The 18,888-nt window shown below is 33.7% G+C and overlaps 1 protein-coding gene and 1 long non-coding RNA gene across 2 annotated transcripts; one reads left to right on the top strand and one right to left on the bottom strand.

Annotated features, from left to right (window-relative positions):
- Positions 1-1,745: 1,745 nt before the first annotated feature.
- LOC107613078 (uncharacterized) lies at positions 1,746-5,669 on the bottom strand. Its single transcript, XM_016314924.3, is given in 5 exon segments — positions 1,746-2,426; positions 2,511-2,616; positions 2,732-3,043; positions 3,126-5,437; positions 5,655-5,669. Coding segments are annotated over 4 exon segments (3,399 nt in total). The 5' UTR covers positions 5,426-5,437; positions 5,655-5,669.
- Positions 5,670-15,484: 9,815 nt separating this feature from the next.
- On the top strand, positions 15,485-18,502 carry LOC148549866 (uncharacterized). The gene is made up of 4 exons (XR_015896241.1): positions 15,485-15,940; positions 16,976-17,198; positions 17,288-17,419; positions 17,538-18,502. It is a non-coding gene; the product is annotated as an uncharacterized LOC148549866 (long non-coding RNA).
- The last annotated feature ends 386 nt before the right edge of the window (positions 18,503-18,888 follow it).

Below are 18,888 nucleotides of genomic sequence, written 5' to 3' on the forward strand. Positions count from 1 at the left end.
TGCTGGAATGTCTGACCACTTTTCAAAACTGATTGGAAATGCTACACAATCAGTGGCCAATTGCCCACAAACTCCTGCAAGGAGTCCAGCTGCTTCTCCTATTGCTGCATGATACTTATCAAAATTGACGACTATGCGCAAACCTTCTGGCAAATTATGCACATCCTTCGCTAATAAATGAAGGCGTGTACTATTTTCGTATTCATCTAAAATAGACAAATGAGTATAAATAAATAAGTAAATGAGCGACTAAAGAATAAAATAAATAAAATTTGCTTTACTAATAAAATGGTAAAGTCTTATTTAATTAAAGCCCTAAAATACAGTTTAGTTAATGTTAATCTGCTTTAATTTTTTGGGTATTGCTGCCAGAATTTTGTTCCCTTCCCATTAGAACATTACTCTGATCTGTTGCTTCTTTTTTTTTTGGACAGAAAAATTTCATTAATAATAGGCCTAGCCTTTTACATAGATTTATCATTACAAAGCACTGTTCTATATTAAACCAATAGTTTTAAACAATGAAAAACTAACTATACAGCATTAAATCACTTCAGATTATGTAGCATTCTGCACCAGACCACTAATATTCATTAAAGCTGGCACTCCGATCTGTTCTAACATGGATATGATAGTTTTTCTCTGTACACTCCGATCTGTTCTAGCATTCTGCACCAGACCACTAATAATTCATTAAAGCCTTGCTATTCCTTCAGAGCTAATCAAAATCTTTCAAGAAGGTGATAGAGGAGCCTCTTAGACTGAGTAGTTTGCATCTAATTTCGTTATTCTTTTCGGGCTTTTAAGTTCCGTTTTAATACCCAAAAAAAAGCCTTGCTGTATGGCGCTACTCCCTAGGTTCAAAAGTAGATCTGAATGATTTTTAATTCTTGTACTACAAGTCTACAAACTTGAGACTTATTCATGGGCATAAAGAAAAGTAGTATCTTTTCAGATTTCTAATGCTATTGATAATAATAACATAATAAAATATCTATACATACCTATGGCATCAACAGTCCAATGATGTTTAGATTCACGTCCATGTTTACGTTTAGGTTCGGATGGATGCTCAGAAGAATTTGAAGCTACCGACTTGTCTCGGGATGAACTTGCAGCTGCTGCCGACTTGTCTCGGGAGGAACTTGCAGCTGCCGACTTGTCCCGGGAGGAACTTGCAGCTGCCGACTTGTCCCGGGAGGAATTTGAAGCTGCCGACTTATCCTGGGAGGAATTTGAAGCTGCCGACTTGTCTCGGGAGGAATTTGCAGCTGCTGCCAACTTGTCTCGGGAGAAATTTGTAGCTGCCGATGTCTCTCGAGAGGAATTTGCAGCTGCTGCGGACTTGACTTGTGATGCATTTGAAGCTGCCGACTTGTCTCCGGATGAATTTGCAACTACAATTGACTTGTCTTGTGAAGAATTTGCAGCTGCTGCTTTAAGTAGATTCTTGTACCTCTTTTGCTTTGGCATATCTGCATAATAGATCAAGAAATTCGACAAGTTATATATCTGCAAGTTAAATTTGAAGACATAGGAACACCAAATTAATAGTTGGAAATAAAATAATTTAATTTTGTTAATAGGCGCTACTATATGTAACCTACTAACATTAGTTGATCTTATAGGAACACCAAAATAATAGTTGGAAATAAAATAATTAATAAGTATAGATAAAATGTGAATTATAACTAAATGAAAACTTAAATATAAATTTCATACCATAAATTAATTTAACCTACTAACTATTTCGACATGTGCTCATCTTCTCCAATGTCATCATCTAGTAGTTCATCATCTACCTCATCTCTTAACAATGATAGATTATCACAATTTTCAAATAAAGAATCCAAGTTTTGCTCTAACCATGGCTCATTCTCGCATGCTTCATCATCTTCATTTCCCCCTATATCATATGAGTCTCTTGGCTTCAAATGCACGACAACACTCCAATCTTTATTCACTTCATTATTGACAAAATACACCATTCGAGCTTGTGAGGCTTCAATATATGGATCATCCTCCTCTCGGTCACCACTGTGTATTACCCGTGAAAAATTAACAGAAGTAAAGCCCCAACTATCCTTTCTACAGCCCCATTCTCTAGTGGTGTCAGCCCATTTACATTTGAATAAAGTAACCCGAAATCGGCCATTGTAGTTTAGTTCTATAATATCTTCTAATTTGCCATAATATGACAAATCAGCATTCCTAACATTAGCATCACTAGCGCTAGCAACACAAGGAGTTGAAGACATTAAGAAAACTTCACTATTCTGGGTCTTTAACCCATTGTCTCGATTGGTAGTTCGAAAGGAGAACCCATTGATACTAAATGTAGAAAACCTCTTGGCATATCGTGATGGACCCCTTGCTAAGTATCTCAAATCCTCATGCACAGTATTCATAATGTCTGGGTTCATAAGCTATTATGATAGAACAACATATTAGTTATTATATCCACAAATACTGCTCAATATTAGCAAAAAACTTATCATTTTTCTATTTACCTGCATAGGAAACCAAGTAACAAAATCTTTATTGACTCTTTTTTCTATCTCTACATTTGAAGGCCTTCTACCCTTAGATCGTCTTCGTACAAAATCTTTAAAGTCACTGTCAGATATAGAAGTTTAACTCTAACTAAACAACTATTTTCAAGTAAATAAAAATGCAAACAGTTTAGGCATTTGGCAATAAAAAACATGTACGCAAATCCTTAAGTACTTACTCAATGAACAGTTTGACATACGGACAATTTAGAACCACATAGCGATGTGCTTATTTTTTTTCCATAGGTGACAACTCAAATACTGTGAAAGCTCCCTTAGAGTTACCCATTTGTGGAAAAAGCGAATCAACATGTGTACTGTAATTACCATCCGGACGATCATCAACACGTGGTGGCCTATTAAATCTTGTCTCAATCCCTTCTAAGTACCGAGAGCAAAATGTAAGAGCTTCTTCAGCCACATATCCCTCAGCTATAGAACCTTCTGATTTAGCTTTGTTTCGTACATAGGACTTCAAATGTCCTAAATACCTAGTTTGTATAATTGGCTTTAGTAAGCAAGATATAACTAAGTGACAGGTTAAATGAACAATGATTGAAAAGAGATATTTACCTCTCAATAGGATACATCCACCTATAGTGTACTGGTCCTCCAAGTTTTGCTTCATCAACTAGATGACAGGTTAAATGAACCATGATTGTAAAGAAAGAAGGAGGGAACAACATTTCTAAATGACAAAGGGTAATGATTATTCGAGGTTGGAGCTTCTCAAGTTCAATAAGACTTAAGCTTTTAGAGCACAACTGTTGAAAGAATGAAGACAACTCTATTAGCACTGCAGTAACTTTATCTGGTAGCACATTACGTATGGCAATGGGTAATAGTTGCTGCATAAGGACGTGACAATCATGGCTCTTCAATCCAGAGAGCTTTCTTTGCTTCAGGTCAACACACCGTGAAATATTACTCGAGAGACCATCTGGTACTCTAATATTCTTTATAGTACGCAAGAATATATCTTTCATCGAATTTGACATTGTGAACAAAGATGGATGATATCTCCCATTTTCATCTGGCCATAAATCTTTTCTTATACCCATTTCTTTAAGATCCTTACGAGCTTTGAGATTATCCTTTGACCTTCCAGTCTCATTGAGCAAGGTGTATAACACATTGTCGCAAACATTCTTTTCAATATGCATAACATCTAGATTGTGGCGCAATAAGTTAGACTCCCAATAAGGAAGATAAAAAAATATGCTTTTCTTCCTCCACATCCCCGATTCATCATCTTCTTCAACAACTTTTCGTCGAGTCCTCTTACCTTTACTTGCCTGTAGTTCCTTCCCGAATGAAACATTGATGCCTTCAAGTTGTTCCAATATTTCTGACCCTGTTAGTGCTGCTGGGGAATCTCTCAACTCAACTTTTCTATTAAATTTTGCACGACTTAGCCTAAACTTATGACCCCTTTCTAAGAAACGGCGATGCCCCAAAAAATACCATTTTCCACCATGCTTTAATCTATATGAATCAGTGTTGAAGTTACATGTGGGACAAGCATATTTACTGTGTACGTTCCACCCAGATAGGTTACCAAGGCCTGAAAAATCACTAATTGTCCACATTAATGCTGCTCGCAATGTAAACATTTCATTCTTGAACCTATCTAATGTTTGAACACCATCATACCACAACTCTTTTAACTCTTTGATAAGAGGTTGTAAGTATACGTCTATGTTGTTCCCCGGCATTTTCTCTCCAGGAATAATCATTGACAAGATAAGTGATGTTGGCTTCATGCACTCCCATGGAGGTCGATTGTATGGAATAAGCACCACTGGCCAAACGCTATAGTTTGTACGCAAAGCTCCAAAAGGGTTGAATCCATCAGCTGCAAGACCAAGACGTACATTTCGAGGATCTTCGGCAAACTTATCATGAAGTAAATCGAATGTCTTCCAAGCTTCAGAATCCCGCGGATGCCTCATCTTCGAATCTTTCTTTTCTGCCGAAGCATGCCATTGCATTGATTGTGCAGTCTTAGAACACATGAATAATCGCTGAAGTCTCGGTTTTAGTGGAAAGTATCGCAAGATCTTTGCCGGTTTCTTCTTTTTAGCATCACTCCATTTAGATGTATTGCATCTTTTGCATTCTTGCAAATCTTCATCCTCCTCCCAATATAACATGCAGTCATTAGGGCAAGCAGGTATCTTGGTATAATTAAGCCCTAGTTTGTTTATGGTTTTCTTGGCCTCATAGAATGTGTTTGAAATCTTCGCATTTCCAAAAGCATCTTTTATTAACTTGAGGATTTCGGTCATGGCTTTGTCACTTATTCTGTATAAGCACTTTATGTGATACAGACTAATCAAGAAAGACAGTTTTGAATACTTTGTGCACCCTTCATACAATTGCTCATTACCATCTTCCAACAACTTGTAAAATTCTACATTTTCTCCATTGTGCTCTTTATTTTCTGCATCTTCTATATTGTCTTCATCTCCATCTCCATCTTCTATGTTGTATTCATCTCCATCTCCATCTTCATTCAAGTCAGGTCTAGCAACTCCAAACGCATCATTGAGCATTGTTACCATTGGATGTTGAGATGTCGAATCATCTTGTACAATTTGACTAGTTTGATGAGCTTGTGACCCAACTCCAACTGCTTCTTCACCATGCCAATACCAAACTTTGTAGTTTTCTGGAAATGGCTTGACTATTAAATGTTCAAAAACTTTCTCTCTTGTTTGCCACTTGCCAAAACCACACACCGGACAAGGGCATTTAATTTGACGACCCCTGAGAGATCGATGCTCAAAAGCGAAATCCAAAAACTTGTTTAGACCATCTTTATACTCGTGCGTGTTTCGTGGTTTTCCAATCCATGACTTATCGATTGACATGACGAAGAGGGACTACAAAGAGGAATATTAAAAAATCTATTCATTAAAAATAAATCTCTCTCTCTCTCTCTCTTTCTCTTTCTCTCTCTCTCTCATATTTACTAGGCAACTAACTAGTATACATCAGCAGGCGCTATTATAAAAAGAAATTCTTGTATGTGCAAATTAGATATCAAACAAATACTTAAATAGTATTCTAAAAGAAATTATAAAAAAAAATTATAATTACCTCTTTCAAATGATAATTTTGTGGCTGTTACAGTGGCTTTATGAACTTTTCCTTCTCAAGTAGTTGTATATATGCAAATTAATTTTTTTCTACAAGACAAAAAGAGACAAAAAATAAAGCAAATATATTATTCTCAAATTATAATTTATAAAAACAATTCGTATAAAATTCGTATTATATTAACTAACTAACTAATTAGTTTTATATTCATATATTATACTGTTTTATTTATTATTTAATTAAACAGATTATATTACAACAATATGTGGTTGTCAAGCTAATGGGTACAGAGTACAAACTGTTAGTAACTTAGTATTATAAGGTTTAGTGTAACTGGTGGAGTCCAAACTCCAAACTGTAATATATTCATGCTTGATTACAATCCCAGTGACATACAAATAGATATAGGCCCCACCTATATATATTCACATGATTTAGATAACATCACATACGTATACATTACAAATAGAGCTATATTCCATCCCTAATATGAATAAGAAATTAAAGGACACACTTTTATATAACTCCAAGACCAATTATGCACCTTGATACTTATCTTTAATAATGACAAATAGCTACAAATAATTATTTAATAAATAGTTATAATGAAATAAAAAAACCACAGAAAGGGCATTATATATATATATATATATATATATATAATTGATTGAACACATAATAATAACAAAAACAAAATATATATATATAAGGAAAAATAACAAAAAGAGCATGCATTCAATTCAGGCACTGCTGCTCTTCACTCAGAAAGGGAAGTCTTGGTCTTCAAGTGATAGAGGGAATCTTAGAACCTTAGAACTAAGCTATTAAATACGGAAAAGAAACAACTGAACCAAAAAGAAGTAACGTAAATCATTAAAAGAAAACACTAAAACTTATTTTCTACAATGTAGTGGCTGCATTCTTTGGAAGATGTGATGACCGCGAAGCACTAGCCTATGGTATGAGTTCTTAAGTGTATGCAGTTTTGGTCTGAGTTCTTTAAGTGTATGCAGTAGTAGTGAAGAATCTATAGTGTATGAGGAAAGGTTGGTGGAAAACAAAGATGATGTTAAAAATGTATTGATGGAAAAGAGTATGAGCAATCTAGTTTTGGTAGGTAGGATTCCACAAGTAGCACCTTTGGTAAACACAAGTGATTATTCAGAGCTTGGTCCTGTTGGAAGCTACTTGGCTTCTTCAGATTTCTCCACTTCTGCTTCTGTTGTAGTGTTTCAGCAATATAATCCAAAATCAGACATACACCCACTGGTACTGGAGGTTTCTGATTACTCAAATATGCCAGATACACCAAATCATCCTTTGTAGAGTTCATAGATAGATTCATTTTGTTACATAGGAATGTAGAAGTAAAGTTTGTGTATGGAGTTGTTGACTCTCAAGACATGTACAAATAAGATACCAAAAATAAAGGCAGAACAAAATCTGAAACTACTAGCTGGTTTGTAAAAGTTAGAAAATATGAATCTTTAGAAGTTAGAATTTCACTCCATATCGAGATACCATTTCTGATTCCATTGTTTCAAATAATGGAAATTCAATCATTAAACTTAATGATTAATGAGCAAGACACACAAAGAAAATACTAAAACTTCCAGAACTAAGTCTAGCAAATTCACCAACTAAGAACATAAGAATATGGAGAATAAGAATAATTAGTAAACAACAATTGCATCAAGAATGGTCCCCAAGCTCAAAAACTGCAATCTGAATGACCAAAACCCAACAAACCAATTGCAAAGTAACATCACCTACCAAACACAAGTTCAAATGTTCTGTAAAAAACAAAACTTAGCAAAGGATATATGAAACCAGCTGGTAACAGCTCAGAAAAACAAATAAGAAGAAACCTTCACATGAGAAACAATAAGAAAGCGTTAATAGCACAGAAAACCAGCAATTCAATTATCACATAGCAAATGAATTGTAAAAACAAAATCCTAGTAAACAACAGAGCCTAGAGTATATATGTTCTGAACAGCTCAATCAATCACTATATATATATATGAACGAGAACAAGGAAGAGAAATAATTATTATTAATACCATTATCAACAACAAAAACAATTTTAAATTAATCTCCAAAGAAGGATTTACCGTCGTGGCTTTCTCTTTCTCTCTTTCTGTAAATGAGATCTGACTATCTAGCTTTCACGGCCTCTCTGGTACCATGTTTTCAATTTTCTACAAACAAACAAAGAAGAGAGGTCAAACGGTGAATATAATTAATTAATTAATCATTATTAATTGTTGTGAATAAATAACGAGCATGGAAATTGGGAAATAAGGATTTGATGAAACTTCATGTACAGATTTATTGATCAACGATTTAAAATTACAATTTTAAATAATTAGGGATTTTAAAAAATGACAATGATTAACCAACACAAGATACCGGTGAAAACGACGGCGATTGCAAAAACTGCGCAACACAGTGAAAATTCAAACGAAAAGAAGAAGAAGAAGAAAAGTTGCACTAGTGGATCTGGATTAAGTTAGGTTGCATGGAGGTGAAGGATGAGAGAAATGGAGAAAGGAAACTGGGTGTGCAGTGTAGAGATCTATGAGTGGCTCACACCTTGATCGAAATTCATGAGATTTTCATTTAAGCAAACCAAAAATCAGCAAAAACGAAGAAACCAAAACGAAGAAGCTCTCCGTGTAAAGAACTTGAGAGGGAGCTGCAGAGAAACAAATCAATAACTATTTCAGTTTAACTTGAGAAGGAGAGGTACCTAGAGAAATGGTAACCGGCGAAGAGAGGAGAAGCCAGAGAGGGAAGAATGGTGTTGTCGGAGGGCTTCGTTACACGGAGGAGACGAAGGAGAGAGAAGGGAGATCGAGAGCGCTGTCTGGATGTGTTTCGTTTAATGAGCTAGGGTTCCAGTTATTTTGTTTTATATACGTATGAAAATGGCGGTTCAAAACCGCCATAATCACCTGAACCGCCACCAAACACAAAGTTAATTATGGCAGCAACTAACAATGCCATAATAACCGGGTATTACGGCGGTTCTTTAAAACCGCCGTAATATTAATGCCATTTTAAACTCTTTTTTTTGTAGTGAAATTTATTTTATTGATAACGGCATCATTCGTCTTCCTATGTCCGGGAAGCGTAAAAGTTAGACTATCATCAAGCATGTCATGGTTGTGCTCATCTTGAAAGTATAAAATGATCAATCTACCGCTTTCGACATGTACGTGAACACACATTTCGGCCAGACATTCGCATCTAGTCTCAGACTTCGGCTTGCGTTTGGGTCGATGGGTATCATTCTCAGACCTCGGATCTCTAAACCCCTCCCTCAAGCAAATAAATTGTTATTGTGTCGCCTCATTTTTGACATTCCTTCTAATCCTATTCTTTCTAAGCTGTTCATCTTTGAATAGTATTGGTAGAAAAAAAATGCAACAGTCTGATCCTGAAAATATAACAATCTAACCTCACTTGCAGTTATTTCTTTTAAATTTATATTCATGAGCTCATCAATACTGTCAACAACTCTTTCGTCTCAGTTGTCATAAAAGGTGTCACCAAAAAATACATCGACATTATTTAAGTTTGACCGATTTTACTGGTTTAACCAATGACTTATCAGTTGAACTAATGAACTAATAAACCAGTAATCTGATCGATTCAATCACCAATTCCGTTCTAACAACTATGATTGTTGTAACAAATACTATATTATTAAATATTATAATATTTAATATGTATAAAAGTTTAATATATTTACAGAAGATTTGTTAATTCAAATTAAAAAAATTAATTAATTATTTTTTTGTCTGTTTTAGTTTTAAGTATTATTTATTAATATAATAAAAATAAAAATAACAATAATTACTTACATAATTAAAATAGATCATCCTAATATATTTACGATATTATATATATAAAAAATTATTATATAAGATAAATAATTTTCTTTTGTATTGATGATATAGTTCATTGAAAATCAACTAATTTTTATAACATATGATTTATTATATCATTTTTTTCTCTTAATATAGATAAGATATAAGATATTACGTATATTATTTAAAATACAAATAATAGAATTTTTTTAAAATAAATAATTTATATCTCGTTTACAGTATTTCATTTACACTTACACTGTAAAAGAGATATATAAAATTTGAAAAAATACACATATCTCGTTTATGCTTTAAACGATATATATATATATATATATATATATATATATATATATATATATATATATATATATATATATATATATATATATATATATATATATATATATATATATATATATTTGTAAATATAAAATTATAATTTTTAAAAATAATAAAAATATTAATAATTTAATTTGGATCAATTTAAAAATAAAAGTTGATATATTTTGTTATTATTTAGATCGAATTTAATTAATTTATATCTCATTTATATTTTAAAACTTAAGTTAATAATTTTCATTTGTTTGTATTGAATTTTTATAAATAGAACGTTTCAAATAATAAAAAAGATGTGCGATTTTAAAATCCGCGGTTTCAAACTAATAGGAGAGATGAGCGATTTAACTCAATTATTAGTGGACGATCGGGCAAATCATATAATTTGAAAATGCTCATTTAAAAATCAGTAGATTATTTTTTTTTAAAATTAACATATTTAAATTAATACTAAAAAAATAAAAATTATATAAAATTAGACATAATATTTTCATAAAAAAAGATAAATTTCAATTACTACCATTCGTGGAATTTTTTATTTTAATAAATAAAATAAATGTAATAATTACTGAATTAAATAATTTTAAAAAATATTATCGAAATTCACCACCCTTAGCTTTTCTCGTTTATAGATATTGTAAATGAAAAAGTATAGGGAAACAATGGCTTAAGCGTATAATGTGTACAATAGAAGTTTAGAAAGTATTAGAAATATGATCATTACTATTATATTGTCCTATCAGATTATGGTTTTGGATGAATTTCGGTAATATTTTTTAAAATAATTTAATTCAGTAATTATTACATTTATTTTATTTATTAAAATAAAAAACCCTTTTGTAGTATATGTTTTTCTTTGTAAAACTAAATCACTTTTATGAATAAATTTCAAAAAAGAAATTAAAAAACCTTATAAATAAGAAAGAAAATTCTAGGTATGTAAAGAGAAGTTATGGGTGCGTGGGTTACGCAACACGTTTCGCAGTGTTCGAGGCACACTTTTTCTTGATCTTGAAAACTTGAGCCACTTTCAGATTTTCATTAATTAATTAAAGAAAGAGTATAAGCAAGGTAGTGAACTCGTAGTTTTTACCTCGACTCGTTAAGCTAACTCAAAATCGTAATTCGTTGAATCGTAAGACGGAACGTAAATATGACTCGTAAAATATAAAAATTTAGAAAAATTTAATAGCAAAAACTAATTTTACAGATAATAAAATAAATCTCAAATAAGCTAAATTACCCATAGAATTATAACTATTATATATATACCATGACAAGTCAAAAGTCACAATTCAACACAAATTCACGAATCACAACACAAATTCACAACTCATAAGTTCATACGACACTAAAATAAATTCAAGTGGCAAATAAATCAACCAAACTACAAGAATGAACAACTAATTAACTAAAATTTAAATAAGTTATTTAATAATCATTCTATTCTTCATCAGTCATAAAATCTTCACGAGTTTCACAAACTTCTGCATTACCATCTTCTGCACAAATTTTATCTGAATGTTAGTCGGATTTTCACTTGCATTAGCTTGAGTCGATGCCATTCCTGTTCAAAAAAAAAAATGAAAACAGTAAATATTCAACAAATCAATTTAATATCATAGCAAAAATTTAACAATTTAACAAAAATTATAGAATTGTATTCAATTTCAAGTACAACCATCCAAGTTCAACAACCTTTTATATAACAATCCAATTCAAACAAAAAATACTAACATAACAAAAATTCAAGAATTATATTTAATGCCACAACAACAATTCAGAAATATAGATAGTTATAAAATTATTGGGATAATATAGGTGACAAATAATGAAGAATTGAAGTAGTGCTTATTGCTGCACAACTATTAGTACTGTCATAGTTGCTTATGGTGAAGAATTGAAGATCGAACACATTACAATTACATTACAACATGCACATATTTCAGGGTCCCAACTTCTGCAGTATGTTTAGCATTGATAATTGTAGTCCTCTGACACACATAATCTAATATCCCTTATTTATACAAACATATATACACCAAAATAAGAGAGATAAGAAATTCAAAAGTACAAGACAGTAAACAAAATTAATTAATGGTTATAAGGTTTGCTTATTCTATATATCATATTTGTTATAAGTCAGATACACAAAATGAAAATGTGTGCCTTAGCTTATGAGACTACTTTATCTTACCAATGACTATTGATTGAGAAATAGATAATCAAGTGATTATGGCATCAGGATCTCATCCAGCATGCTATATACACATAGCCCTTGAAAAAGTATTTAACTAGATAAAGAAAGATGTGAAAACTTTGTAGAATTTATTTAGATCAGAATCTCAGAAGCTTAGGTACATCATTGGGATTTTGCTTGTGTTTGTGTGATTGTGTTAAGGGTTTGTGATATGATTGCAAATGGAAGGTTGCATGTGATGAATGATGTATGTAACTAAGAGTATGAATAAATATTGCTAATTTGATAACAAGAGAGAAATTGAGATAGAGGATAGCTTCTTTTCCTGTGAGTAGAGAAGTTCATGTTGTTTACACATTCTACTAGACTTTTTTCTGAATTTCTAATAAAGTCACTCAAGTTTCAAGGTAATTAAACTCATATATATATAGTAGAGGAACACTTAGTTTAATTATAGTGTCAAGAATCAATATAATTATTATTCATAATTTGAGAACTGTTATCTCAATACATTTTGTGTTAAACATTATTGGGTATAATAAATTAACTCAGATTAAACTCAATCTTTTAGTTCATGATGGCTACCATGAATTGGTTAACGCTCTTGAACAAAAGTTTGACACTACTATATCCTGTAATCAACTCTATCCCTATAATATCATTTACCTTTTTTTTTCTAATTAAAATAAGATTGAAGAGGATAGAGATTAAAGAGGTCTTAACTTTTAATTTACCTGATGAACTAGCAGCAAAGGGGAGGGGAAGAGCAGCGGCCAGCGATCCAGATTCCAAAGCCAGAAACAGAGAGGCAGAGCCAGAATTTGCGACGTTCACGGCCTCACGCAGTCCAACCACTACCAGTCCGAGTCGATAACACAAGCGACAAACCTCACGGCGAGTCGGCGATGCTCCGAATTGGGGTTTTCGGTCGCGCAAAATTCATATTTCAGAGGAAAAGAGAAATAGAGTCAGAGATTGAGACTTGAGAGAGGTGAAAATTTGAAATTTTGGCCATAGAGAATTGGAGATAAACTGTAAATGTGAGGGAGATTAAGAGATTAGAAACTGTTACTCTGCTAGGGCTCCTCTTCCATGGTCTTCTATTTAGATTTGGCCAGTGGGTTGGGTTGGGCTGCAATCAGGGACTCAGGGCCAAGAAAAAGAACTTCTTCAACCTGAAACGCAACCACGCGGCAGAAGCGACGATTTCGGTGACTCTGCGATTTTCAACGGCGATTTCACACGGAGTAGCCTGGTTCTGGACGAGAAGCAGAAGCGCAACGGGAAGATGGAGTAAAAGCGTATAATCGTGCGTTTCCACGAGTTTACACGCGATTCTGACTACCTTGAGTATAAGGAACGTCGAGAGAGGAATTCTCTATTCGCATATTCTCCTAATAAAAAAGTCGCAAAAAATATTCTCTAATTAAAACCGCCCCTCTCTCTTTATATCTTTAAACCAAGGTTATGAAAATCGGTTCAAACTGATCGGTCAAACCAATCGAACTGCAAACCAAAGTGAAAACGAATCGGTCTGATGCTAAAATCAGAGAATTTAAAAACCGTTCTTGAACCATCAAATCGGTCTAGAATTGGTCGGTCGAACCGAACTATAACTCGGCCGATTTTTTGAATAAAGTTTAGACGGCACCGTTTTGTAGGGCATGGGAGGTAACCTTTACTAGCCCCAACCCTAAGCCCCTGTCCCCTAACCAAAACGCGCTCCTGCCTCTCACACACTCAACCAGTCCGAGCTCCTCTCATCGAGCTCCTGCTCCTTCGTCACTTTCGCCTAGCCACCGCCTGCTACCGCCGCCGACGCAATTGCGAACTTGGAAGCCACCGTCGCGCCGTCGCATCTTCCTTCCCCATTGTTGCACAGCAACCATCGTAACTTCCTTCCCCTTCAATATTCAGTGTGCGCGTCCATCGAAGCCGATTGGTTTGCTTAGCAATGGCGGTTGCTCCCTCTATTAGGCTTTTCCCACCTTCCTTCGCCTCCATTCCCTTTCCTCATCGCTCTTCCTTTTCTTCCCGTTGGCGCTCTCCCTCTTCCATTTCTCTTCTCCTTCCCATTCACTCTCGCCTTCAATCTAGTAACTATCTAACCAACTACTCTCCAATTTTGTTCCACTTATTTATTTATTTATTATGATAATTTGATTGCATGATTGTACTCTAATATTATTTAATTGAAGCTAGAACTGTCCTTTTGGATTGTTCAGATTCTTAACTTGATATAGAATTAAGTGAAATTTGTGTTGATTTTTTGCCTTTATTCTATTTGCTGCTTCTGCTTCTGCAAATGGAGATATTGGGGCTGAATTACCTGGTGATCAGGAAGAGATTATATTCATGGGGACTGGAATTAGTGAAGAGATACCTAGAGTTAGCTGCTTGACTAATTCTCTGAAAAAATATCCGGTACAATGAAGAAAAAAAATCTTTTTGAAAAAAATAATTAAGATTTTGCTGCAATGGAAGTGAATGTTTAGGGTTTTGTTAAGATTTCTATATTTCATAATTGTTGTAGGTATGTTCAAAGTCTGCTCAACCGGGCAATAAGAATAGGAGACTTAATACGAGCATCCTCATTCATCACCTGGGCTCCTCAAGAACTCATAACATTCTTATAGATACTGGAAAGTAAATTTTTTGTCTGTGTGTGATCTGCAATTATGTTAGATTAGGGATTATGATGAGCTTTTTACTTATTTTGTTTTGATGTTAGTCTAAGTATATGATTTCATGATGGCATTACATTTGTCCCATCACCAAAATTTAGAATATTTTTTAACATATAAAGACTTGCTAGAACCCGTACTGGATTACAGTAAGCAGACAATAGATGATTTAGTTAAATTATTTGGAATATTTTTATACAGCAATGAATCATAATAAAACTTTAGATCTATGCAGTTAGTAATTAGAATAAGTGAGGTAACTGTTGAGAACTTAGGCTGGGAATATAAGGTACTCCCAATGGCCTTTAGGGACATGTAATTACAACTTTTAAGGTTTGTATTAGATTATAATTATATTTTAATGTGTTTATTTATATTTTATTATTTTATTATAAAATGGTTTTTTCGGTTCAACTACAGTCGAACCTATAAATTAATGAACCAGTAGTTAGAATGGTTCGATGACCAGTTCAGTGTTCAAAACCTTGCTTTAAATCATTGTTGTCAGAATCGGACCAACCTGGCCGATTGGACCGGAAACCAGTGAACCGGTCATGGACCGGTATGGGTAAAACAAGGGACCGGACAAGTAAAAACCGGTTTGACCCGGTCGGTTCTAATAAAAACCGCTGAACCGGCAGGTTTGAAAAACCGGACCGGTTTGATTTTTATTTTTTTAAACCCTTCCCACGAAAACGACGCCGTTCCCCCACTCTTCTTTTTGGAAAAATTAAAACCCTAACGGAGCCCCATTTCCCCTTCACTCTCTCTGACCCAATCTCACAACTCACAAGTCACAGAGGCAAAGCTCTCAGCATCTCATTCTCTCACTCAGTTTGTCACCGCCACCGCACGTCGCCGGTTTCTTTGCATCGTCTCGTCGTCTCCTGTGCATCTCCTTCACTGCGCCGTCGCCTATGTCCGTGGTTCGCCTTCACCGCGTTGGCGCATCTCCTTGCTCTTATGCGTCTCTGTCATCATCGTCGCGTCATCGTTCGGCGTGGTTCTCTGTTGCTTCTGCCTCCCCCTTGCCAGTTTTTGCTTCGTCATGCTTGGTCGCCCTATTCTTTGCGCGTGTTCTGCCTCTGCCTTGTGCCTGTCTTGTGCCTCCTCTGTTTCTGCTTCTGGCCCTCTCCATCTCATGCCTCCTCTGACTTTGGCTCTGTGATGGGAACAGATTGAAACGCTGTGAGATAGTTCTGATTCTGGACTTCTATTTTTTTTGGTTATTGTATATTGATTTTTAAAACATGATTGTTGCTGTTTAATTGTAGATTTAGAATAAATAAATTGATGTTTATTAGAATTTATATACAGTGACATTTTAAAGCAAATTTGAAAGCAATTGGAATTTGATGCTGGTTGAAATTTGTATATAAATTGTTGTCGTTTTAAACTTTTGATGCTAATTGGAATTTGTATAGAATACTTGATTGTTGTTGGATTAAAACTTGATTGTTGCTTGTTTAATGTAAATTTAATACTTAATTGTTATTGTATAGAATACTTGATACTTGATTGTTGCTGGGTTCATATTTGATTGTTACTGGTTTATTGTAAATTTAATACTTAATTGTTACTATATTAATATTTGATTATTGCTGTTTTAATGTAGATTTAATACTTGATTGTTATTCTTATTGCTACTGTTACATGAGTGTTTAAATATAGATTTAATGCTAATCAGAATTCTTTTATTAGTTATTTTTAGAAATTAAAATTTGTTGGTAGAATGTTAGTGGAGATATTTTTTTAAATATAGATTTAATATTTATTAATTGATTATTTTATATTTTTATTTAAATGGGACCGGGTTAACCAGTTCAACCAATGACTCAAGTTGAACCAATAACCCAGTGACCCAATAGTCTTCGGTTCTGACAATTATGCTTTAAACCGTCTATATTCTTTCTGTATTATTTAAAAGGTTCTATTGGTAAGAATTCAGTACAAATAAATAAAATTATAATTTTATATTTATAAATATACATATTTTGTTTATTCTATAAACAAAATATACATAATATTAATTCGTTTACATTATAATCGAAATATGAAAGTAAAATGAAGATGGATAAATATATTACAAATTTGAAATTACCTATATTTATTATTTAAATAAAATATTTAAATTATTTATTTAAAAAAAAATCCTACAACTAATCGGTCTAAAATGTACCCTAAATAAGAGGGGCTCATCCAAGATCTGGCTTTCTGGTGCAGTAACAAGTTTCGGATATGCAAGGAAAGCGCAGTTATGTTCGAGTGGAAACTCCTCTTCTTAGTTCCAGACTCCTCGCACACCACGGAGGCTTCCAAAACCACAACCAAAACCGATCTCTTTCTTGCGAGATTCGACGAGATCCAGGCATTCCGAATCTGATGATTGACTCACTCAGGCAGTTGCTTGCTACCAGAGCGGCGGCCATCCTGTTAAAACGGACAGGTAAAACCTTTAAAACCTGCTCTCTGATGAAGCTCCCGTTATTGTCTCCTTATTATCGCTTCTAAGGCATCCAGTCTGCGTCTGCATAGTATTTGAGCATGGAAGACCGTGGAGGACACGGCGGCCTGGTCATTGTTGGCGTGGGGGCCTTCCAATCTCATGGCTGCTGGATCGATCTTGAGTGATTACGAAAGCAGAGATATTGCTCTTTGATTTCGAAGGTATGATTTGAAACCTTGGGTAGAATATGGTGTCATTCCTCTCTTTCCAGATGGACACCTTTTTCATTAGCTGAATGTTGGGCTAACTATACAACTAATTTTGTGATGTTTGCAACAGATCGGTTAACTGTAGCTGACAACTAAATCAGAAAGCTGTGCAGTCTGATCATGCTGGTCGCAAATGCGGCAATCAGAGGAGGTAATAATTCTTCTCTTTTAACTGACAAAGCATTTGGCATAAGAATTTGTTTATATGCTATGGTTCACGCTTTGCTAAATAAAGTTGAGGATTTGGGAGGGTAGAGGATGATGGGAGGTTCATGGTTTCATTCATGGCGTCATTGATAAATAGAAATTTGTTACCCTGTTTTGATTGACTAGGCTCCAGTCTTAGCAAGTTAGCATAAGTGTATGCGACTTTATCTCGGCTTCCATGTGGCTAATGGTGGCGTTCTGTTTCGTTTATTCTTAGGAGGCAAGAAGCCTGTTGTCCTCCCAAAGCCGGTTTAGTAGACTGGTTTCAAAATATGAATGCTTTTGTTGTTGTTGGATTTGTAGGATGAGGTGGTGGTGGCATTGCATCGCTGGTGACAGTAACGATGTAGTAATGGCGAGTGGTGGAGTGTGTTTTTGTTGGTTCTTGGTAACGGTAAGGGTGAGGGTGAGAAGGAGGTGATGGCGGCGGTGATAGTAGTGGTGTGGGGGTAACCGTTCAGGGCTTGGTGGGTTAAGGATTTGGATTTGGAGTGAGGTTTAGGGTTGGGGTTGGAATTGGGGGTTAAGAGTAAATTTTGGCTAAGTGTTGACAGTTGACACTAAAGACCGGTGATAAAAATAGAATTCAAGCTTGTTTCAAATATTAAAGATAAAATCACATCAAATTAAATGTTATGCTAGGAGTAAGTTTTGAGTTAGGGACAAAAGAATATTTTACCATTTTCTCTATTTTTTAAAAAATATTCGGTGAACTAATATTTTTAGTAATTAAGGCGAATCAAGATCACTATTTTTTTTAGCATAAGAATGTTTCACTCGTATAATACAAATTCGAAATAAGAGTTTCCCTGTGCAAAAGAAAACAAACCAAAGTTTTATCAATAAAATACAGTTTTCTCAATTTCTCCGCATGTCTAAGGTTTGGTTTGCTAGAATTTTTTAAAAAAGTATAAATAGTTTATTTTGTATTTAGTAAAAAAAAAGATTGCATTTTTATAGTTGCAATTTTTAAAAATTTAGGATTTTTGAAAGAATTTAAAGTAAAAGTTTTTAAAATTGACTTGTATTTATTAAAATTAAAAAATTTAATATATATTAATAATAAATATTTAAATTTTTCTTATATTTATGTTTATCATAATCTTTTTTAATTTTAAAAGTTATTTTATTAAATATAATTATTATTATTTGTACTTATTAAAAGTTATTTTTGTTTTGATTTTATCAATAAGATACAACTTTTAAAAAGTTAT

This window comes from Arachis ipaensis, chromosome B8 (assembly GCF_059453495.1).
Source record: "Arachis ipaensis isolate K30076 ecotype BB chromosome B8, ASM5945349v1, whole genome shotgun sequence".
Taxonomy (NCBI): Eukaryota; Viridiplantae; Streptophyta; class Magnoliopsida; order Fabales; family Fabaceae; genus Arachis; species Arachis ipaensis.